Source organism: Echiichthys vipera (assembly GCF_963691815.1).
Source record: "Echiichthys vipera genome assembly, chromosome: 19".
In the NCBI taxonomy this organism is placed as follows: Eukaryota; Metazoa; Chordata; class Actinopteri; order Perciformes; family Trachinidae; genus Echiichthys; species Echiichthys vipera.
This window is the reverse complement of record NC_139844.1, coordinates 8,039,009-8,058,778: the sequence shown is the minus strand read 5'-3', so window position 1 is coordinate 8,058,778 and position 19,770 is coordinate 8,039,009. Positions and strand designations below refer to the sequence as shown.

Sequence of the window (19,770 nt, the reverse complement as noted above, 5' to 3'; positions counted from 1 at the left end):
AAAAAATGTGGTGGCGGATATTGCAGAAGCTTAACTGTTTAAAAAAAGCGGGTTTGTGGACGATGTCCCGTACTGCGCTAATGACGATTCTCTCTCACCAATCAGTGATCTGCAGTGTTTTAACTCCACCTTCTAGTACCAGCTCATCAAAAGGCGGCATCTGTGTTGTTTGATATGAAAAAGTTAGCTTTTTCTAGGAAATCATAGAAATCGCAGCGAGTATACTTTGCTGATACTTTTGATGATATATGGTTTTATCTTTGAATGCGATAAAAAAACACCCACAATGTGTTGATCATGATCGTGTTGTGCCAAACAGCACAACAAGCTAATTTAAGTTACACTTTTCATTGTTATTTTAGAAATTGTTACATTATGTTTTTACTTATGAGCGTCACAAGATCATATTGATGTATTGGCGTTGAATGATTGTTTTAATTTGTTAATCGTTAATATTTTTGAATGGCAGAACTTTCCTGTGTCGGGTCACTCACCTTCTTATTAATGATGCCTCATATTTCACGTTCGCTCATGTTTTCCAGATACACTCTACATTTGACATTTTGTATTACATTTTCAGTATTTGAATTGAATATTCCAATCCCAACTCCTTCAAAAACAAAATAGTAAAAACACATTATGGATGTAAAGACAGCAGAGAACCACATGCTAAGCTGACTAATGGTGCAGTGTGTCCTGCTACACGGTGAGAGGTGAGGTTTTTAAAAATGAAGGTCCAGAACCGAGCAAGCAGACTGTTTCTGTTTAAAATGTCACCAATCCATCAATCTGATAGGTAAAGGCCAGTCCTCTCATTATACCGTGTGTGTGTGTGTGTGTGTGTGAGTGCGTTCGTGCATGCGTGCCTCTGCTCTTTCAGAAGAAAAGGCTGCTGACCCAGCGAAGGCAGTACACACACACACACACACACACACACACAGAGAGACACACACACGCTGTTCTGTGGTGTATTTTAATGAGCTCTGGCTGCTGATCAGTAATTCAACAGGTCTTGTCTGCTTATGTTCATCAGCATTCTGTTGTTTAATTCCATATCTTCTTGTCTCAACTATTCAGTTGGAAAACATTTATTATTCAAATGAGGGATTTATGATTTATTAATTGTTGTAACTAAACCTTCACATGGTTAAATCATTCTCTCTCTCTCTCTCTCTCTCTCTCTCTCTCTCTCTCTCTCTCTCTCTCTCTCTCTCTCTCTCTCTCTCTCTCTCTCTCTCTCTTGTAGGTGCACCACTCTCCATTACGACTCCGATCTTCCTCCAACCTCTATCATCATCACTTTCCACAATGAGGCCAGATCTACCCTGCTGCGAACCATCATGAGGTAAAACACACACACACACACACACACACACACACACACATACATACACATTAAAGCTGAGGTGAGCTATCTGATAAGAAGTGTGTTTACATGCCCCAGAGCATTAAATCAGAAAATAACTTTTATTCCCACTCTGAGCATCTATTTGGACCGAAAGGGATAAACGCAATAGACGTGATAGATGCGATAGAAGAAGCGCAATTACATACAAGTCAATCTACAGACACGATTTCAAGACGGGCGGTGCTTGACTCGTGATGCGATAGATGCAAAAAACGATCAATATTTGCATCCAAGGAGCTGAAAATACCAAACTTTGCAGCCAAATCGCGTGACGCTGTGGCAACCAAGCAGAAGGGAGGAGACGGTGAAGAAGGGGTGCCAGTGTTGTGATTCCCCCACTGGCAGATGCATTACTTGTCAACATTAAAGGAGCCGTATCTTGGACTTCCACAACAGGTACAGTTCACCAACGGTGGTTATCTCAGCCATGGTTGATGAGAGAAAGGACACGCGGGTAAAAAAAAGTTTGGATTGAAAACGTTTACACCACCTTTTCAATCCCATAGAAAAATGATTCCGATGGAGGTGTTAACATGAGGCATATTTTATCTGATTGAGCAGTTATTCCGATTATTAGTGGAATATTAGGGTCCATGTAAACGTATCGAGTGAAACAGACAACCTGAAAAAGTCTTGCATCTCCACCTCTCTCTGTCTGCTTCTAATGTCATCTGCTAGATCCACAGGCCTAGATCACCCTGTAGAAAAAGGGTGGGTGGCTCCGCGAGAGGGTCAAATGAAACCTCTGAGTCTCAGAAGTCTTGGCTGAGACAGCAGAGACAGTGAACTGCCAAACGTTACAGTAGAGATGCAGTGATGCTACAGCCAAACAAACCATCACACAAACACACACACACACACACACACACACACACACACATTTACTCTGCTGACCCTCCGTCTCTGAACCTTCGTTCTGTCTTTCAGTTTGATGATATCAGCAGGTTGACACATGAGATACACACACACACACACACACACCTCCAGTTTTTGGCCCAGCTTCAGCTCATTATACCAGTCAGTCAGCAGGGGGCAGCTACGTCTTCTCACTATCACAGAGGACACTGTGTATGTGTGTGTGTGTGTGTGTGTGTGTCCTCCCCTTCAGCCCTTCTCAAAGCTCTGCAGTTTTCAACCAATTAAAAGACAATCTGTCTCTCTGGGCTCCTCTGCTCCCGTTGGCTCTGGCTCTGGCTCTGTCCATACCCGTGTGTGTATGTGTGTGTGTGTGTGTTTGTGTGTGTGTGTGTGTGTGTGTGTGTGTGCGTGCATTTGCTGTTGGTGACTTGGAGCTGGAAGTAGTATTGCTGCCTTTTATTTTTAGTTTGTGGGGTACACAGGAGCCTCTGAAGCTTCTTTACTGCCGCAAACAGTTTTATTACCTCTGCCAAGGTTGTTTTTTTTGTCTGGTTGGCAGCACGATTGCAGAAAAACTACCGTCCCATTTTTCATGAAACTTGGTGGAAGGGTGCAGATCGGGCCAAGGAAAAAGCATAAAGACAGACACACAAACAAAAAATGTTTTCAATTTCATTAACATTGCGAGACGTTTGAGCTGCTTTCATGTGATGTCGGAATGTAAAAAAGAAGAATATGAAAGGACTGACATGCTCTTTAGCAAGGTCAAGGATCTTATAGCCAAGAAGTTTTCAAAAGATAATCAGTATTATAAAACTTTTTCTAAGAGCCTTTGAAAAGTGATTTGCTCAAAGACAGCAAGAAAATGCGATCTAATTTCAAGCATCAGTTTTCAAGCAAAAGAAAAAAAAGACACTTGAATAGCTAGATAATAGCAAGATAAGTTTTCTTTTTACTCTCTGCAGTTATGCTTCGCACCGGGGACTCTGATCACACTGAAAGCGCGTTGTCTGCAATTACTCTATAAAAGAGTATAATTTCGGAGTTTTTCGGCAATACGCAGGACGAAACTCTCCGCCTCGGTTTGATTTCTGAGACAATGATGGGCACTTTGAAAGCTTTTCATCTTGTGATCAAAGAGTTGCTTTCTGAGGGGGAGTCGGGCCTTGTCGATATTTAATCAAGCTCTGATCCAAAAATTGATCTTGTCTTCTCCGTCGCCGCTGGCCGAGAGATAAGTGGGCGAAGAGGGAGAGAAAGAGAGAAAAGAGATGTGGAGCTTTTGATGACATATTTGGTTTTAATGGGTTTAGTTTGTTTTGGCTCTGCGTGTGTGTGCATGTGAAACAGACTCCTGAGCTGCAGAGCTTCCATTATTATGGAGAAGCCACAAGAGCATCATGGGTAAAAAAAAGAGAGAGAGAGAGAGAGAGAAAGGGAGAGGTCTAGATCAGCACCAGCTCAGCACTTTCTGATTCAGTGGTCCTAAAAAGGCACAGTAAAGAGTCCGGATCACTTCCTCTTCAACTGATCACTCAGGATTTACAAGATGAGGTCATTAGGTAGATTTATCCTTTCACTGCTTCATGTGGGATTTACACTCTATTCGGCCCTGCTCTTCTTCATTTCTTTCTCATATCTTTAGCCCTGTCTTACACATGGAGCAAAAATATTGCATCGCTGAAATATTTCTTTACACTAATTCAATTACAGATTTTGGCCAGTGGGCTGCATTTGGAATCAAATTTCAACTGACAAAATCTGTCGCATTACAGACCACCAGTGGCCCCCTTTACTCTTTGCATTAAAGTGTGTTTTCGGTGATCGGATTGCAGTTGGATCATGCTAGACCACATGAGAATACAGGTGTAAATGCACCCAAAACAGGTTGAGGACCAATTGTGAGCCGATCAGCTAAACCACACCTGGAGGTGACGCATTGCGATAACATTGAACAGAAGTGTAAATGCTTTTTCTGTCCACATCATGGGTGCAGTAGACGCGTCCCCCTCAATAAAGCAATTACATTTATACCCCCACAATAAAAGCATGAAAGCAGCAGAAGACTTTTATTTTTTTTAAAACAGCTTGAACGTTAAGTCAGGGCCAGTATGCAATCTAAACCCATGTACAAAGAACGTCCCCATGCAGCAACAAGTGAAAAGTGGTGGGAGCTAAAGTAAATCAGACCGTGCTGGTGGACGGTGCATTTACCTTTCAAACCTCAGCAACATGTCCATCGTTCCTATGGTACTCTGTGGTCCAGCAGCAAGACGGTCGCCTAGATACAATATGCATTTTAATGTGAGTTGATGAGACATTTTTATTTCAGTTAGATACCATTCAGTGCTTGATGCAGGCATTAGATTATCACTGATAAGGTCATGCACAAGCATCCACTAAATAAACATAATCAGAAAATCATTTGTGAATTAAGTTACAGATTGCCATACATTAGCCGCAACAGGACTGTTTACGGTGGACAAACTAACCATTTGAGCGCAGACTGGGACTGATAAATGTAAATGTACAGCACTATAGATCAGTAGTGATGAGGCAGTATTTACTAGCTGCAGATATATAGCACAATGCATCACTGGTGGTTAGACAGAACAGAACGTATCGAGTGGCTGAATCAGGATTTCTTTCCAAGAACAGTTTCTGTAGATCTGCTGGGAGAGGCTTTCTGCCAGAGCGAGAAAGATTTAAGGTGCAATGAAAAAGGCGCAGTGTGTAATTTTAAAAAGCTAAGTCTGTGCCTGTCATTTTATGGATTATGTTCATTCCTACACATTATTTAAAAATGTCTTGACATGTAATAACCCTGAGTACCATTTAAGAATGAAGAGGGATTTTATTTCGCCAAACAGTGGACGTTTAATATTTCTTCCATTGCTGTCAGAGGTCTTGATAGAGAAATTGGTTGGATAAAAGATGTTGGGATGCGGATGAATGGAAAGAGAGGTGGTTGCAGAGGTGGTGAGAATGGAGTGATGAATTACTCCAGCAAGGTAGAGGATGGAAGAACTGGCTGTCAGCTAACCAATCAGGCAGAGAGAGAGAGAGGGGAAGAGAGAGGGAGGGAGCCAAGCTGAGGTGCAAACAGAGAAACATGGAAAGGGAGAAAGCTTTAGAAAGTTTAAAATAGAAATACAATTGTGCCTTGAGCAAAGTCTAATATTGCATGAGCAGTGGAAAAGAATTTGACTCCTCACCTGTAGAGAATGGAGTGAGTGAAAAACAGCTCTGCAGCTGATTTACAATCAACAATACCACATACACACGAAGCAGAGAGTTGCAATGTGTTTTTACGGTAACCAACGGAGCAGAAGATATCCTGCTCACAACCATTGAAAGCATCACTTCTCAGGTGTAAATAAATCCATAAACCCTGGGCAGCAGAGCGGCAAGACAATCTGAAAACCTGTTATAGAGGTTTTGTAGTTGCGTGACGTGTTCAGCAAATACGTCTGCTGCCTTCGTGGAGGACCAGCGGAGAGATGTTGACCCACAGACAAATGAGAAATAATGTGAAATTAATGGTTTAACAACTAGAGAAAAAAAAATTATTTGTCTTAGTGAAGTTAAGTCTGGGATGAGTTAACATGCGGGTGGTGTGGTGGTTAGCACTGTCGCCTCACAGCAAGCTTCTGGCTTCTGCTGGAAGCAGACAACAAGAAGTTAGCCATGTCATCTGTTTTCAATTGAAACAGACCAATTTAATCGGTCAGCCAATATTATAGGCCGATATTGGCCTTGCAGAGAGCCACTGTATAGGAATAAATGTTCTTTCCGATAACCAAAATGCTAGTCCACAAACCAATGGGTGACGTCATGGTATCTACGTCTACTTCCTTGATACAGTCTATAGCAGGGGTACTCAAATACAAATCAGCGGTGGGGGCCGCCTATTGAGGACCGCTGGTCTATAGTCTGAAGTCCAAAGTGGTGGACCAACTGACAGACATTGTCCCATAGAGAAAAAACATTGAAGGAATAAATCATCTTTTCATACTCAGCTCTCATCCCACAGTAGCCCTCGTTTCTCTTTCTTCTCCATCTATGTTTAATACTGTTCTAGCACACTTTGCCATAAAAGTTCACTCAAAATCCCATGACAGCAAGTGCTCCTGACTTTGATGCCGGCCTACAGTTTGAACTCTTGTCTGAATGTTGGCAAATTATAAAATGTGCTACTCCAGTTCAGTCCACACCTGTTTCACATTCAGCCCAAATGCTACAGTTAGCGAGCTAATTGACTTCCATCCATCTGTCCATTCTCTAAACTGCGTACCCTGTTTTGGGGTTGTATGAAGGCTGGATCCTGTCCCAGTATGCACTTGGCAAGAAGCTGGGTGCACAATGGACAGGTCGCCAGGGTTAATCAACTGACAAGACACAAAATCGATCAAACATATTAGTCATTAATTGAATAGAAAGAAATTCTCCATGAATGTTAAATTCAGGTAGCGGTCCATTTGATGATACAGCCACGCTGTTACCAAAGAGCTGAGGACAACATGACAGAAAGGAAGGTGTGACATTACTTCTGTTGTTTGTGTTCTGGCCTTTGAAAAACTATGCATCTGCTTTTAGTTCAGTGGCATCCTTTAGTGGTCGTACTAACTTTGACTGGAGCAAAGGTGAAGTCAGGCGACGTAGTGTAAAGATCGACAAAGTCTGCATGGAGAGGAGGTCGGGGTGGATGGACGGGTCAAACAAACGCAGGACTTAACGTGTACATATTTTAACCTTAGATTACATATAAAGATGGACGATGTGTCCTCACTTCCTTCCACTGTACACAAGCCTGTGCTGTAGTGGAGCTGCGTCATCGAAGTCCCATCCAATCTCCCTCCCCACAAATTGCGAGTTGATCACAGCTGTTATCGTGACCTTTCATCCCTTTTAGCATCAACTTTACTGTAGAAAGATTAACTTTAGCTAGAAAAATGATCACTTGAACAAACAAGCGTGATAAGAAGTAACTAAAATTATAGAAACTATAGGAATTAAATAGGATTTAAGAAAAATAGGATTTAAGAAAAATATTTGCATGACCAATCCCCCAACATGGAGGGGGCGGGACCCAGCCCAGGTAGGCGTTCAAGATGTTTTGGCTTCACTTTTGGGTCTTTGAAGAACTATGCACCTAACTCTGCATCAGCTTATGCGGTGACCTCTAGTGGTTGTAGTCAGGCGACGTTGTATAAAGGCCGACAAAGTTTGTGGAGGGGGGAGGTTGGGTGGATGGACGGGTCAAACAAACGCAGGACTTTCACCTAGGAGGCCACTATCCGTGACCCATGCAGGAGTGATTCCCAAAATTAACAACATATTTTAAACTGCTACTGTTAGATGATACTGGCCCTCTGACAAAGAGCCCTACTAACCCATATGCAAGAGGCTGATAACCACTGATAACGCCCATTTAGTCAATCTGTAAGTAGACACACTGAGCATGAAGGGCTCCTGTTGGAAGTGAACCCCTCACCCTGGCAGTCGTACAGCATCACCCATTTAGCTTCACCTTGATCGCTGCCAGAGAGTGGGGGTGAAATTCCCGCCGGGCGCCCACACACATGCAGCATTCTAAAAATGCTCTCAGGGCTCTCCAAATGACAGCTGTAGGTAATGAAAGATTTAAAAAAAGGGAAAAAAAACAACCCCCCCTTTTTATTTTCCTAAAATTGATATATGAGTGTTGGAAATGAGCGGTGCAGATACAGAGCTGCTATTCTGTGGCAGCCGACTGCGGTATTGTCAGCGGTGATAATATTTTCTGTGAGCTGCAGATAGCTTCTCCCTCAGCACGCCTGAGGGGAGGTTAAGCCTCATAGCTAGTGGCCTGTGAACCAGAGAATGGGAGCTCCTGTGTGTGTGTGTGTGTGTTTGTGTGTGTGTGTGTGTGTGTTAGGTGTGTGTGTGTGTGTGTGTGTGTGTGTGTGTGTGTGTGTGTGTGTGTGTGTGTGTGTGTGTGTGTGTGTGTGTGTGTGTGTGTGTGTGTGTGTGTGTGTGTGGATGTGTGTGTGTGTGTGTGTGTGCGTGAGAGAGAGAGAGGGTGGTAAAAGGGAGGAGAGGAGGTGAAAGAAAAAAGAATGAAAAGAGATTGTGTCCATACTTTCATTTCTGTTGGCCTCAACACAGATAGATGGACAGACGGATAGATAGATAGATAGATAGATAGATAGATAGATAGATAGATAGATAGATAGATAGATAGATAGATAGATAGATAGATAGATAGATAGATAGATAGATAGATAGATAGATAGATAGATGGAATCAGTGGAGGACTTAATGTACTCTAATGAGATTAATACACTATTGTCTTTCTACTTGATCACCTCATCCCTCCATCATGATTCCACCCTTCTTTCTTATTTCCCTCCTCCTCCATCTCATCTATCAATCTATCAGAGAGAGAGAGAGAGAGAGAGAGAGAGAGAGAGAGAGTTACAGTCAGGGTTATTTGTCTTCCTTACTAGCCTGCCATCCCTCTCTCTTTCTCTCTCTCTCTTTTCCTTCATTACCCCACTCTGCCTCCCTCTCTCCCCCGTCCCGGCATCCATCGCTCCTCCTGATGGGGTCCGGTGCCTCATGAGACTCATAGTTTTTGCGCCACACCTCCCCCTCCTCCTACATTATCAGCTTCAACTCCTTCCATCCCTCCATCCTGTCTTCACTTACTGTACACCTCTCCCTGAATTGCATCCATCCTTCCCCCGTATACACTTCCTTCCCTTGCTCTGTCTCAATCAGCCAACGGTCTGCCCACTCTGCCTCTATTCCTGCCGCTTTATGCTTTGATCCCTCGTACCTCTGTTCACATATTCTCTTTGATTTTCTCTTTGAGTTCATGTGACGGAGACGATGCTCATTTATAAACAAAAATTAAAAAAAAGAACTTCAAATAAACAAGAATTAACAGCTGTTATGAGCCGACAGAATAGGTGTCAACAGTTGCTGAACACTTCTGTCTTCATCACACGACTAACAGCACAGACATTAGTATTTCAACCCAAACCACAATATTTTCATAAACCTAAAGAAGTACTTTTGCTGCCTGGACCTAGACAAGTAACGTTAACGTCTCTCCCAGCGCGTTACAAAGTGACTCCAGGGGTCCTGACCAATCTGACTGCAACTGTTCCCATGTGATTGGATAATAATAATAATAATAATAATAATAATAATAATAATAATAATAACGGCCTTCTGAACCTACTGGTTGGTGTAACCGGCCCTTTCTAACCTAATCTCTGTGAGGCTGATACGGGTGCACATGGACGGATGTCACTCTGTCTTTGTCTCTGTGTTTAGTGCTTTTGCTTCACTTTGTAAGTGTTTTGCATCTTTTTGTGGTGGTTTTGCATCTATTTTTAATCATTTTATGTTTTTATGTCGTTATTCTGTTTCTGTTCCTCTCTGTGGTCATTTTACATCTATTTTTAATCATTCTGCGTGTCATTTTTTGTCTCCATGTGGTCGTTAGTGTCTATTTTCAGTCATTTAGCATCTCTTCGTGGTGGTTTTGCATCCTTGTATTCATTTAGTATCTCTTTGTGATCATGTTTGGTCGTTTTGTGTATACTTGTGGTCATTTAGCTCTTTGTGATTATTTTGTGGGGGGTTTTCAGAAACTATTAATGGATGAGGGCCCCTGACCTCATGGGCCCCTGGGCCTGTGCCTGGTAGGCCCGTTCAGTAATCCATCCACACGGATGCAGCTAACCCAAAATGTCTCTGGCCATATGTTTAGAAGGCATTCTGAAAACAGATTCAAACAACACATCTTGTAGAGTTCATACACAACATGACAAAATATGCACCAGACAGACCAGACTGGAATGGCCTCATCCCCGTGGCAACGCCCCCTCCTGGGGGAAGAAAACTGAAGATCCTTGAGATGTCAGTGCTATGTGTCAGTGATATGATGTGTGTTTGAATCCCAAGTGTGTATGCATGTATTTCCTGTTAAACAAACGCGTGTTTTATAGACACGTCTGCTTAATTGTTTTGTGAGCTGAGAGTCTGTGATTCCTTAAATAATGAAGGTTGATCGCCGTCATGTCCCCTCAGTCCTCCCCCATTCAAGTGAATGACTGTACGGCAGCAGTCTCCCACTCGAGCGAGCTATCCATCAGGAGTAACTGTCTCCGGCGTCATTTAGCCATTTACCACACTGACAGTGAATATTCACTGATCTTATGAGCCTCATATCTCAGCATTTTCACCGTTTCTCTCCATGGACGGTGCGTTTTTTGACGACGATGACACGATGATGTTCTGGTCTATAGTTTAGAGCACATCAACCATGACACAGTATTTATTTCCTTTTAACCTGTTTTCTTACACTTTCACTTATTTACTTATTTCCATAATCTCCACTTCCATCCCCTTACTGTCCTCTAACCCCCTCTTTCTCCTCCATCCTTCCCTTTCCTATTGTATTGCCTCCAGCTATCCCAGACATCCAACTTCATCTTCCCCTCTTTTTTGTCCTACCTTCCTTTCCTTATTCTCTCTCCACCTCTCTTACCTCCTCATCCCTTGCTCTTTCTATCCTTCTGTCGGCCCTCATTCTTCATAATTTTGCCTGTCTTTACTCCTTCATCTCCTTCCTTTCCTTTCTATTTTCCTTCCACCCGCTTGCCATCTTTCTCTCTTTCCTCCAACACTCCTTCTAGTCAGCCCTCCTCTCTCTCTTCTTCCTTCCTTCCTTCCTCCGTCCCTCCTCAGCCTCATCCCAGTAGGGATGATGAACCCAGAGGTTATTGAAAAGCAGAAATAATGAAATAAAATAGAGCAGAAACGCCGAGAACAAAAACACGTTTTCTTATTTTCTTCCAGTAAAAGTTATGAATTTTTTATGTTTCAATCTTCCTCTTTAATGAAATAGTTTCTTAGAGGCGACATGTCATACATTTTCATAACAGGAATTTGGGTCTGACATTTTCAATATGTTGTTTCATATGGTGTGCAGAGCATACATAATGAATTCATGAGCGCCTGACTGTGTGTGTGTGTGTGTGTGTGTGTGTGTGTGTGTGTGTGTGTGTGTGTGTGTGTGTGTGTGTGTGCGTGTGTGTGTGTGTGTGTGTGTGTGTTTGTGTGTGTGTGTGTAGGTTGGCATTTGCTTGCCTGCCTTTTGTATATCACACATGCCTTTTTTCCCCTCAATTGTATTCTTGTGTTAATGCATATGTGAGACTAATATTTTCTTTTTCCTCTCCAGTGTTTTGAACAGAACTCCAGTTCATCTCATCTATGATATCATTCTGGTGGACGACTTCAGTGATGACGGTGAGCTGCAGCTACACACACACACACACACACACACACACACACACACACACACACACACACACATACACACACACACACACACACACACGCATTCCAGGTCTCTTCCAGGTCAAAGATAACAGAGATGAGACCTACATAACAGGTCAGAGAGAGAGAGGAATGTGTCCACGGCAGCTGGGTCCACAGTTTCAGGATTACAATAAAGATGAAAAGGGATTTTCATTCTGGGTCAAAGAGGAGACGGACCAGACAGACCAAAGATTGAACTTTACAGAATGAAACTGGCCGTGTTTGGATTCTTTAGATGTTCTTTTTTTCTTATAGTTCAAAAACAACAGAGTTATGTAAAAAGCAATATCATAATGCACACAAATGTAAAACAAAAACTAAATAAAACTTGCAAGATCATTTCTTAAATACTAAAAATGTTCAAACTAAAAACACATCAGTAATCCATGCCATGACATGTTCCTTTAACCATAAACACACACCGTGGGTAATTTTGACTCACACACCGTCCTGCTGTCAAACATACTCACTAGACTAGAGCACCAAATGTGGATTCATCCATTGCTGAATATAGTCCCCAACAAATGGACCATTTCCTCTTGTGTAACTTTGAGTATTTTTTTTTTTAAAGATTTGTATATTCAATAGGAAACAATGGGCTTGAGCTTGAGTACCACAGACAAGATAGGAAGAATCAAATAGTACTGAGGCTGTACAGTGTGTACACAGTGAAGCGGTGCAATTACATACAAAGTCAATACAAAGACACAAAATGCAAACATTTGCATATTCATTCAATTTAAATATTTCAAACTGCACAAGAAATTCACGAGGCTCTGTGGGATTGAGATTCTCTTGCATATAAAGCCCTGATAAATCTGAATATTAATAATAGATAGATATAATATCTAGTTGTCTGCCTGCTGACAGACCTGACAAACCCTTTTTCCAACTCTGCATCATGATGTCGTTATTTCAGCATTCACAGAGCCTTGTGCGCCTCCGGATCATGTTTTGACTCCAGACACGATGACATTTAGTTTTCCGATATAACTGTGACTTCCACAGCAGCTACTAAGCAGCCAGAGTGATTATTTCAGCCATTGTTGATGGTGGAAAGGAGCGTTGTTGGTGCTTATAGCCCTACACCAGCACATCATATGACAAATGATCCCAATATGATCCTGCAGTTTCGAATAATGGAGGGCAGAATTTTGCCTCACAATCAGTATGGACACAGCATAACACATAACACGTTGAATAAAATGGAGGTCCTGAAGTAAAGTAGTGCCTCAGACAGTCTTGAAGGAGCAATCACAGAAGTTGCTCTGACCTGCTGTAGTTTCCATTTTTCTTTCCACTCCTGCTAGAAAATAAGTTCTCCCCCGTATCTGCTGAGCTGACCTCGATACGATCATAAACAATATGCCTGCACTCGGCACTTTGCTTTTTATGGCCGGGGAGTACAGCGGTGATAAGAAAAACACAAACATGCAACAGAAAACTCAATGACAAGTGTACAAGTGCAGTGAAACAGCAGCTGATAATAAGTGTGTATTTCTTTCTGGAACATTATTTCTAAGTTCACCGACACACAGTTTATTAAAAAAGTGATTTAAACTTCAGCACTTTACAGTGCCTATAGAAAGTTATGATGCCCTTTTGAAATAGTCACAGTTTTTGTTTTACAGCCTGAAATGATAATAGATAAAAATATTTATTTTTTCAGCGTGATGTACACGTTTTGCCTTACATCATTTAAGTGGAAGTCCCCAGACGTAATCCTTTGTGGAGGCACCTTTTGCTTAAATCACAGCCATCAGTCTGTTTGGAGTTGTCTCTACCAGCTTTGTGCACCTAGACTGGAAATATTTCCCCATTCTTCCTGCAGAACTGTTTGAGTTCAGTCAAATTCTGTGGTGAGCGTTGATGGACTGCACTCTTCAAGTCCATCCACAGATGTTCTGTAGGATTCAGGTCAGGGCTCTGACTGGGCCACTCTAGGACATTCACCTTCCTGTCCTTTAGACACTGTGTTGTTTTTATGGTGCTGTGTTTTGGGTCGTTGTCATGCTGGAAGGTGAACCACCTGCCCATTTTCAAGTGTCTAACAGAGGGGCAAGGGGTGGACTTGGCAGCATCCATTTTCCCTTCAATCCTGACCAACTGCCCAGTCCCTGCTGAAGAGAAACAAGCCCACAACATGATGCTGCCACCACCATGCTTCACTGTAGGGATGGGGTGTTTTGGGTGGTGTGCTGTGTTTGGTTTCCACCAAACATAGCACTTGGAGTTCAGCCCAAGAAGTACAGTTTTGGTCTCATCTGACCATAGAACCTTTTGACACATGGCATCACAATCTTCCATATGTTTTTTGGCAAACTGTAAACGAGACTCAGTGAGACATTTTTTCAGAAGAGGCTTCTTTCTCCCCACCCTGCCATACATGTAGAACAATTTCACATGCACAGATCGACCAACCTCTGCCATTTAGACTTGTAAGGTCACCATGGGCCTCTTGGTAGCTTCCCTGATCAATCTTTTCCTGGCTCGGTCCTCCAGTTTGGAGGGGCGACCTGATCTAGGCAAAGTCTGGGTGGAGCCATATGCCTCCAGTTCTGGACAATAGCCTTAAAGTCTTTTTATATCCTTCTCCTAACTTGTGCCTATCCACAACTTTATCCTGAGCTCTTTTGAAAGCCTCTTTCCATCCATGGTGAATTCTTTGTGTTACCATGCACTGATAGGAGTGGATCGTCAAGGAACAGCTGATTTTATTCTGAAGTAAAATCAAAAACACCACAGATGATGTCAGGTGGAGGCCAGTTAACTTGGTGTGTGATCTGGAAGGTGATTGGTTATACCTGTGAATGTTTTTCACCTTTTATTAATTTTCAAAAACTTTGGAAAAAACTATTTCACTTGAATGTTGTAAGGCAAAATGTGTAAATAACACTGGAAAATATATATGTTTTTTTATGTATGTATCATTTCAGCCTGTAAAAACTGAAAAATCTTGACTTTTTACAGGCACTATAGTCTGAAAGATCCACACAGTGTGAGCATCTTGTTAGTAGATCTGTGACAGAAACATATTAGGAAGGAAGGTCTCCAACACATGACTGCCTCGCCACATTTTTCCCTCAGTTTTTGAGCCTTCGGACACGGACATGAACTTGACAGAAAAAGAAACTTACGTTGCAGCAGAGAGGGGAAAACTTTAACCCTAATTACTCAAGTAACCCTGTGTCTAGACCGTAAGCATGTCAGGCGTGTTTTTTACCCGCACGTCTCACACAGCTGTATGCACAGGCTCCGCGCAGGCTGGCCTCTCAGCTGCATCTTACGGATGTAAAAGTGACCAGAAGAACCCGGTGGCTTAGTGGTTAGAGCAGGCGCCCCCATATACAGAGGCTAAAAGTCCTCGCCACTGCAGCCTGGGCTCAACTCTGACCTGCGACCTTTGATTTCTCTCTCTCTCTCTCTCTCTCTCTCTCTCTCTCTCTCTCTCTCTCTCTCTCTCTCTCTCTCTCTCTCTCTCTCTCTCTCACCTGTTTCCTGTCAATCTTGAGCTGTCCTGAGAAATAAAGCAATGGAAAGGCCAAAATAAATTACAATACGAGAATATGCACGTCACATGAGCTTTATTCCCACCACTACTCTTCTACATATTATAGCGTTTTATTCTTTATCATTTGAATAATTAAACGTCCATCATATGATCTTTATTTTCTTTTTGACTGCTCCTTTGCTGCTCGATAGACGGTTGTTTCAGCCCCATATGAACGCTGCCGTGTGACATGACATTTGCGGTCTAGACCGGGGGAAGGAAAACTTGAACTCAGTACCTGCTGACGATACTCCACAGTCCTTCCAACATCTTTTTATCAAAGAAAGACACCAGCCGCGTCGACCTGACAGCCAATCAGAACAGATGGTCGCACACAACCACACACACACACACACACACACACGTAGAGAAGTGAAAACCCAAGTGATGAGGCTTAAAAAGACGTATTTAGACAGTAAAGAAATGACAGATGAGGGAGCAGAGGCAAGAGGTGCAATCAGAGACTTATACATGCAAGTAAACAACCATCTATAAAATATGTGCAAATGAGCAACAGCAGGATAAACCGTGTTAATGATACTGTACGTGCACTTCACATGTCACCCTACGAGTGCGAAACCACGGAGGGAAAACTGTTGAAGAACTTCATTTCCTCCCACGCAGCAGTGTGTCATTTAATACCGTTTATATCCTGCCTTTGGCGACAATCCTAATTTCTTGCAGTGATTTATTTTGAGATATTTGAACCAGCATGAACGCCTTTTTCCCCCACTAACATCCTGCTGCACATTAGTCAAATGTTTCCGTCTCGACCAGAAACACTGTTGATCTTCATTATAATTTATTTCATTTTTTTTGCCGTGAGAGATGTTTTCTATTCCTGTGGTTCCCAACCTTCTCTTGTACCCCCACAGTCTCGTCGGTTTAACGACACCTGCTGTCATCTTCCAAATGTGTTCGTGAATAAACAATATTCAGGCTTGGCCTCTTTTCATTGGGTTTGGTTAAGTTTACACTCTTACTTTGTTGGACCACACTGAGTGAAGGCAGCTGCACATCCCAGCCCTTTATCCTTCAATTTATTTCAACTTCTCTGCTGGCTCTTTTCAAAAACTCAAAAAACAATAAAAAACAAAGCTGCAGCATTTGGATTCAGCTGTCACAGATGACTCAGGTTGGTGTCCTCTGCAGGTAGTTTATTGGTTATTGTGCACATGGACGGATTCTGAGCCAACGGATCCCTGGGCACAGACCTGACATCTTTTAATGGTGGTTTTGCATCTATTTTTAAACATTTTACATCTCTGTCATCGTTTTGTTTCTCTCTATGGTCATTTTACATCTATTTTTCATCGTTTTGTTTCTCTCTATGGTCATTTTACATCTATTTTTCATCGTTTTGTTTCTCTCTATGGTCATTTTACATCTATTTTTCATCATTTTACATGTCTTTGTTGTCATCTTTTGTTTCCTTGTGGTCGTTTTGTGCCTATTTTCAGTCATTTAGCATCTCTTTGTAGTTGCTGTCACCATGCTCTGCTAGGAGAGGAATCCTCAAGGAACAGCTGATTTTATTCTGAAGTAAAATCAAAACCACCACAGTTTGATGTCAGGTGGAGGCCAGTTAACTTGGTGTGTAATCTAGAAGGTGATTGGTTGAACCTGAGAATGTTTATAACGCTTATTTTAAAGGGACCTTTCGAACCTTCTTCATCATTTTACATGTCTTTGTTGCCATTTTTTGTTTCCTTGTGGTTGTTTTGTGTCTATTTTCAGTCATTTAGCATCTCTTTGTAGTTGCTGTCACCATGCTCTGCTAGGAGAGGAATCCTCAAGGAACAGCTGATTTTATTCTGAAGTAAAATCAAAACCACCACAGTTTGATGTCAGGTGGAGGCCAGTTAACTTGGTGTGTAATCTAGAAGGTGATTGGTTAAACCTGAGAATGTTTATAACGCTTATTTTAAAGGGACCTTTCGAACCTTTTTCATCATTTTACATGTCTTTGTTGCCCTTTTTTGTTTCCTTGTGGTCGTTTCATGTCTATTTTCAGTCATTTAGCATCTCTTCGTAGTTGCTTTGCAACCCTATAGTAATTTTTTGTCTCTTTGTGGTTTTAGTGGTTGAATTTTGAATGTGTGTTCATGTGAAGAATACCTCTTGTGTGGGTTTGTGAGCTTCAGCAGAGCCACACCTCTAAACTAAATTCATTTGCTGCAGTAAACCTCGATGTTGAGTGTTCTGTCTGAACTCTTAGTGTTGGGAGAAAATAGGTTTTTAAAGAATGAACGCTCATAAAAGGTGGAAATATTTCCGCTTGGGTCAAAGTATTTTCTTTTTTCACTATTTCCCACTTGAAGGAGGCATTCTTGGAGAGGAGGGCGATCAGGCGTCCCTTCTGGGTCAAAGGGCTCTGATGGAGGTCTTCAGTCATTCTGGACCACTAAACTTTGACACAGTGTGACTGGAGTTTTGTTTCATATCACATCAGTAGAGAGAGCACGATCAGCAGTAGTAAGAGTCCTGTTTCCACATGTGTGATCACTATTTCAATTCAATACAATTCAATTTTATTTATAGTGCCAAATCATAACAAAAGTTATCTCGGGACACTTTACAGAGTAGGTAAAGACCACACTCTATGACTTATTTATGATTTACATAGACCCAACAATTCCTCCGTAGAGTACGGTGGCAACGAAAACCTTCCCTATAACAGGCAGGAACGTCAGACAGACCCAGCTCTGTGGAGGACGAACATCTGTCTGCACCGGTTGGGAGGAAGAAAAGAAGAGAGAATGAGAGAAAAGACAGACAGTTGGACAGAGAGAGACAAAGACAGACACAAAGACAGAGATAGACACACTTCCAATAACTATACTGAAACTTCCTGTCTTGGAGTTTATGAAAACATAATAAACCAATCACGTCAGCATATAACGAAAAGTCTAACAAAAACATGAAACAATTGAAACAATTGGCCAGTTATAGGTTAAATATTAAATTATTAATCAATCGCTTTGATAATAAATGAAATGTTCAAGACATTTTTAAAGCAAAAATGAAAAATATCTGAGGTCTTAGTTTTTTACGATCTTTTGATTCTCGTTTTTAAATATGTTTCATAATTCAGGAAACAGCAATGGTTGAAAATTATTGATGAAGAGTCAGATTATATTTTCTTGTACAAACACGCACACACACACACACACACACACACACACACACACACACACACACACACACACACACACACACACACACACACACACACACACACACATACACACACACACACACATAATGAGTTAAAAGCATGTAGAATAACCTTAAATATAACATTTCTTCAAAGTGAATTTAGTAAATAATAAAAATTTACTACAAGGGGCATGTAAAAAAATAAAAAACATTTTAGAGAAAAATCTTTGTGATATGTTTCTTACATCCCAGTTACTTAAATTATGTAAAGAAAACAAATTAAAATATTAAAACCTTTTTTCCTTCCGTGTCTCAGGAGAGTTAGCTCAGTCAGCGTGGAGCACAAGTAAAACACTGTGGTAATCTTCACACACAACCCTATAATTCGTGAGTGTGTCCTGTGTCTGGGGCTTTCTTGTGAACCTTCAAGTTAAGAGCTATTCTATTTGTTTTACTAGTCCATAAATTGACTAGCAGTAATAGTTGTGGCCATTAGTGGAGATGACGAGAACCTCCAAAGATGTCTGATCAGACACGTGGTCATCTTGGGATAAGGAGTTGAAATGTGTCGTCTGTGTCACTCATTTTCCAGAACAAACCGTCTGTTGAAAAACTCAAACTTATTGTCTCATAAAGAATAACTACAGCGTGGAACTCTATGTGAAGCTGACTTTAATGTGCTCAGGAACATTAACAGTAGTTTAATGTCACTCCTGAGACGACAGGACTGTGTTACTGAGGTTTCATTTTTTGTTTCGCTGCTCTGTCTAATAAAGGGTTTGCTTTTTAGCAAAATGATCCCAATTTATGTTTCCTTTAGCTGGATGAAGACGGAAATCTAGAGTTGTCCTTCAGGAAGGGAACCTTTTCTGTAGCAGAGTTTATTTGTCAAGCCTGCTAGAGAGGCAGCATATTTAGTTTTTGCAAAACAAGCTGTACTTGAATGATGAAATGATGAAATGATATCTTTGAACACTGCAATGGTGCTTTTGGTGTATTCTAAACCCATTGGGGGGTCAGGCTGTGTGTGCGTGTGTGTGTGTGTGTGTGTGTGTGTGTGTGTGTGTGTGTGTGTGTGTGTGTGTGCGTGTGCGTGCGTGCGTGCGTGCGTGCGCTTGTGCGTGTGCGCTTGTGTGTGTGTGTGTGTGTGTGTGTGTGACAAGAAAAAAAAAATCAATCAAACCATTGTTGTTCCACAAACCCGTGTTAATTATTAATTTGGAATGACTCACATCCTATCTGTTCAGTTGTTTTCCCCCTCCATTATCCTTTTCTTCTTTTTCATTTGTACACTTTCCCACTAGAGTATTTTCTAAAATGTGTACAACAGCAGACAGTTCTATTTAAAATAATAATTCAACTCTTAAAATTCAGCGGGGAGCACACAGTCGGCTGATCGGCAGCTAAACACATGTCT

At 41.6% G+C, this 19,770-nt stretch overlaps 1 protein-coding gene across 1 annotated transcript in view; it reads left to right on the top strand.

The window, feature by feature from the left end:
* The window catches only part of galnt14 (UDP-N-acetyl-alpha-D-galactosamine:polypeptide N-acetylgalactosaminyltransferase 14 (GalNAc-T14)), a 175,776-nt gene that overhangs the window by 103,766 nt on the left and 52,240 nt on the right, over window positions 1-19,770 (top strand). Inside the window, exons 3-4 of the mRNA XM_083934659.1 lie at window positions 1,247-1,345; window positions 11,505-11,572. Coding sequence (XP_083790785.1) covers window positions 1,247-1,345; window positions 11,505-11,572 — 167 coding nt within the window. The remainder of the gene's footprint in view (window positions 1-1,246; window positions 1,346-11,504; window positions 11,573-19,770) is intronic.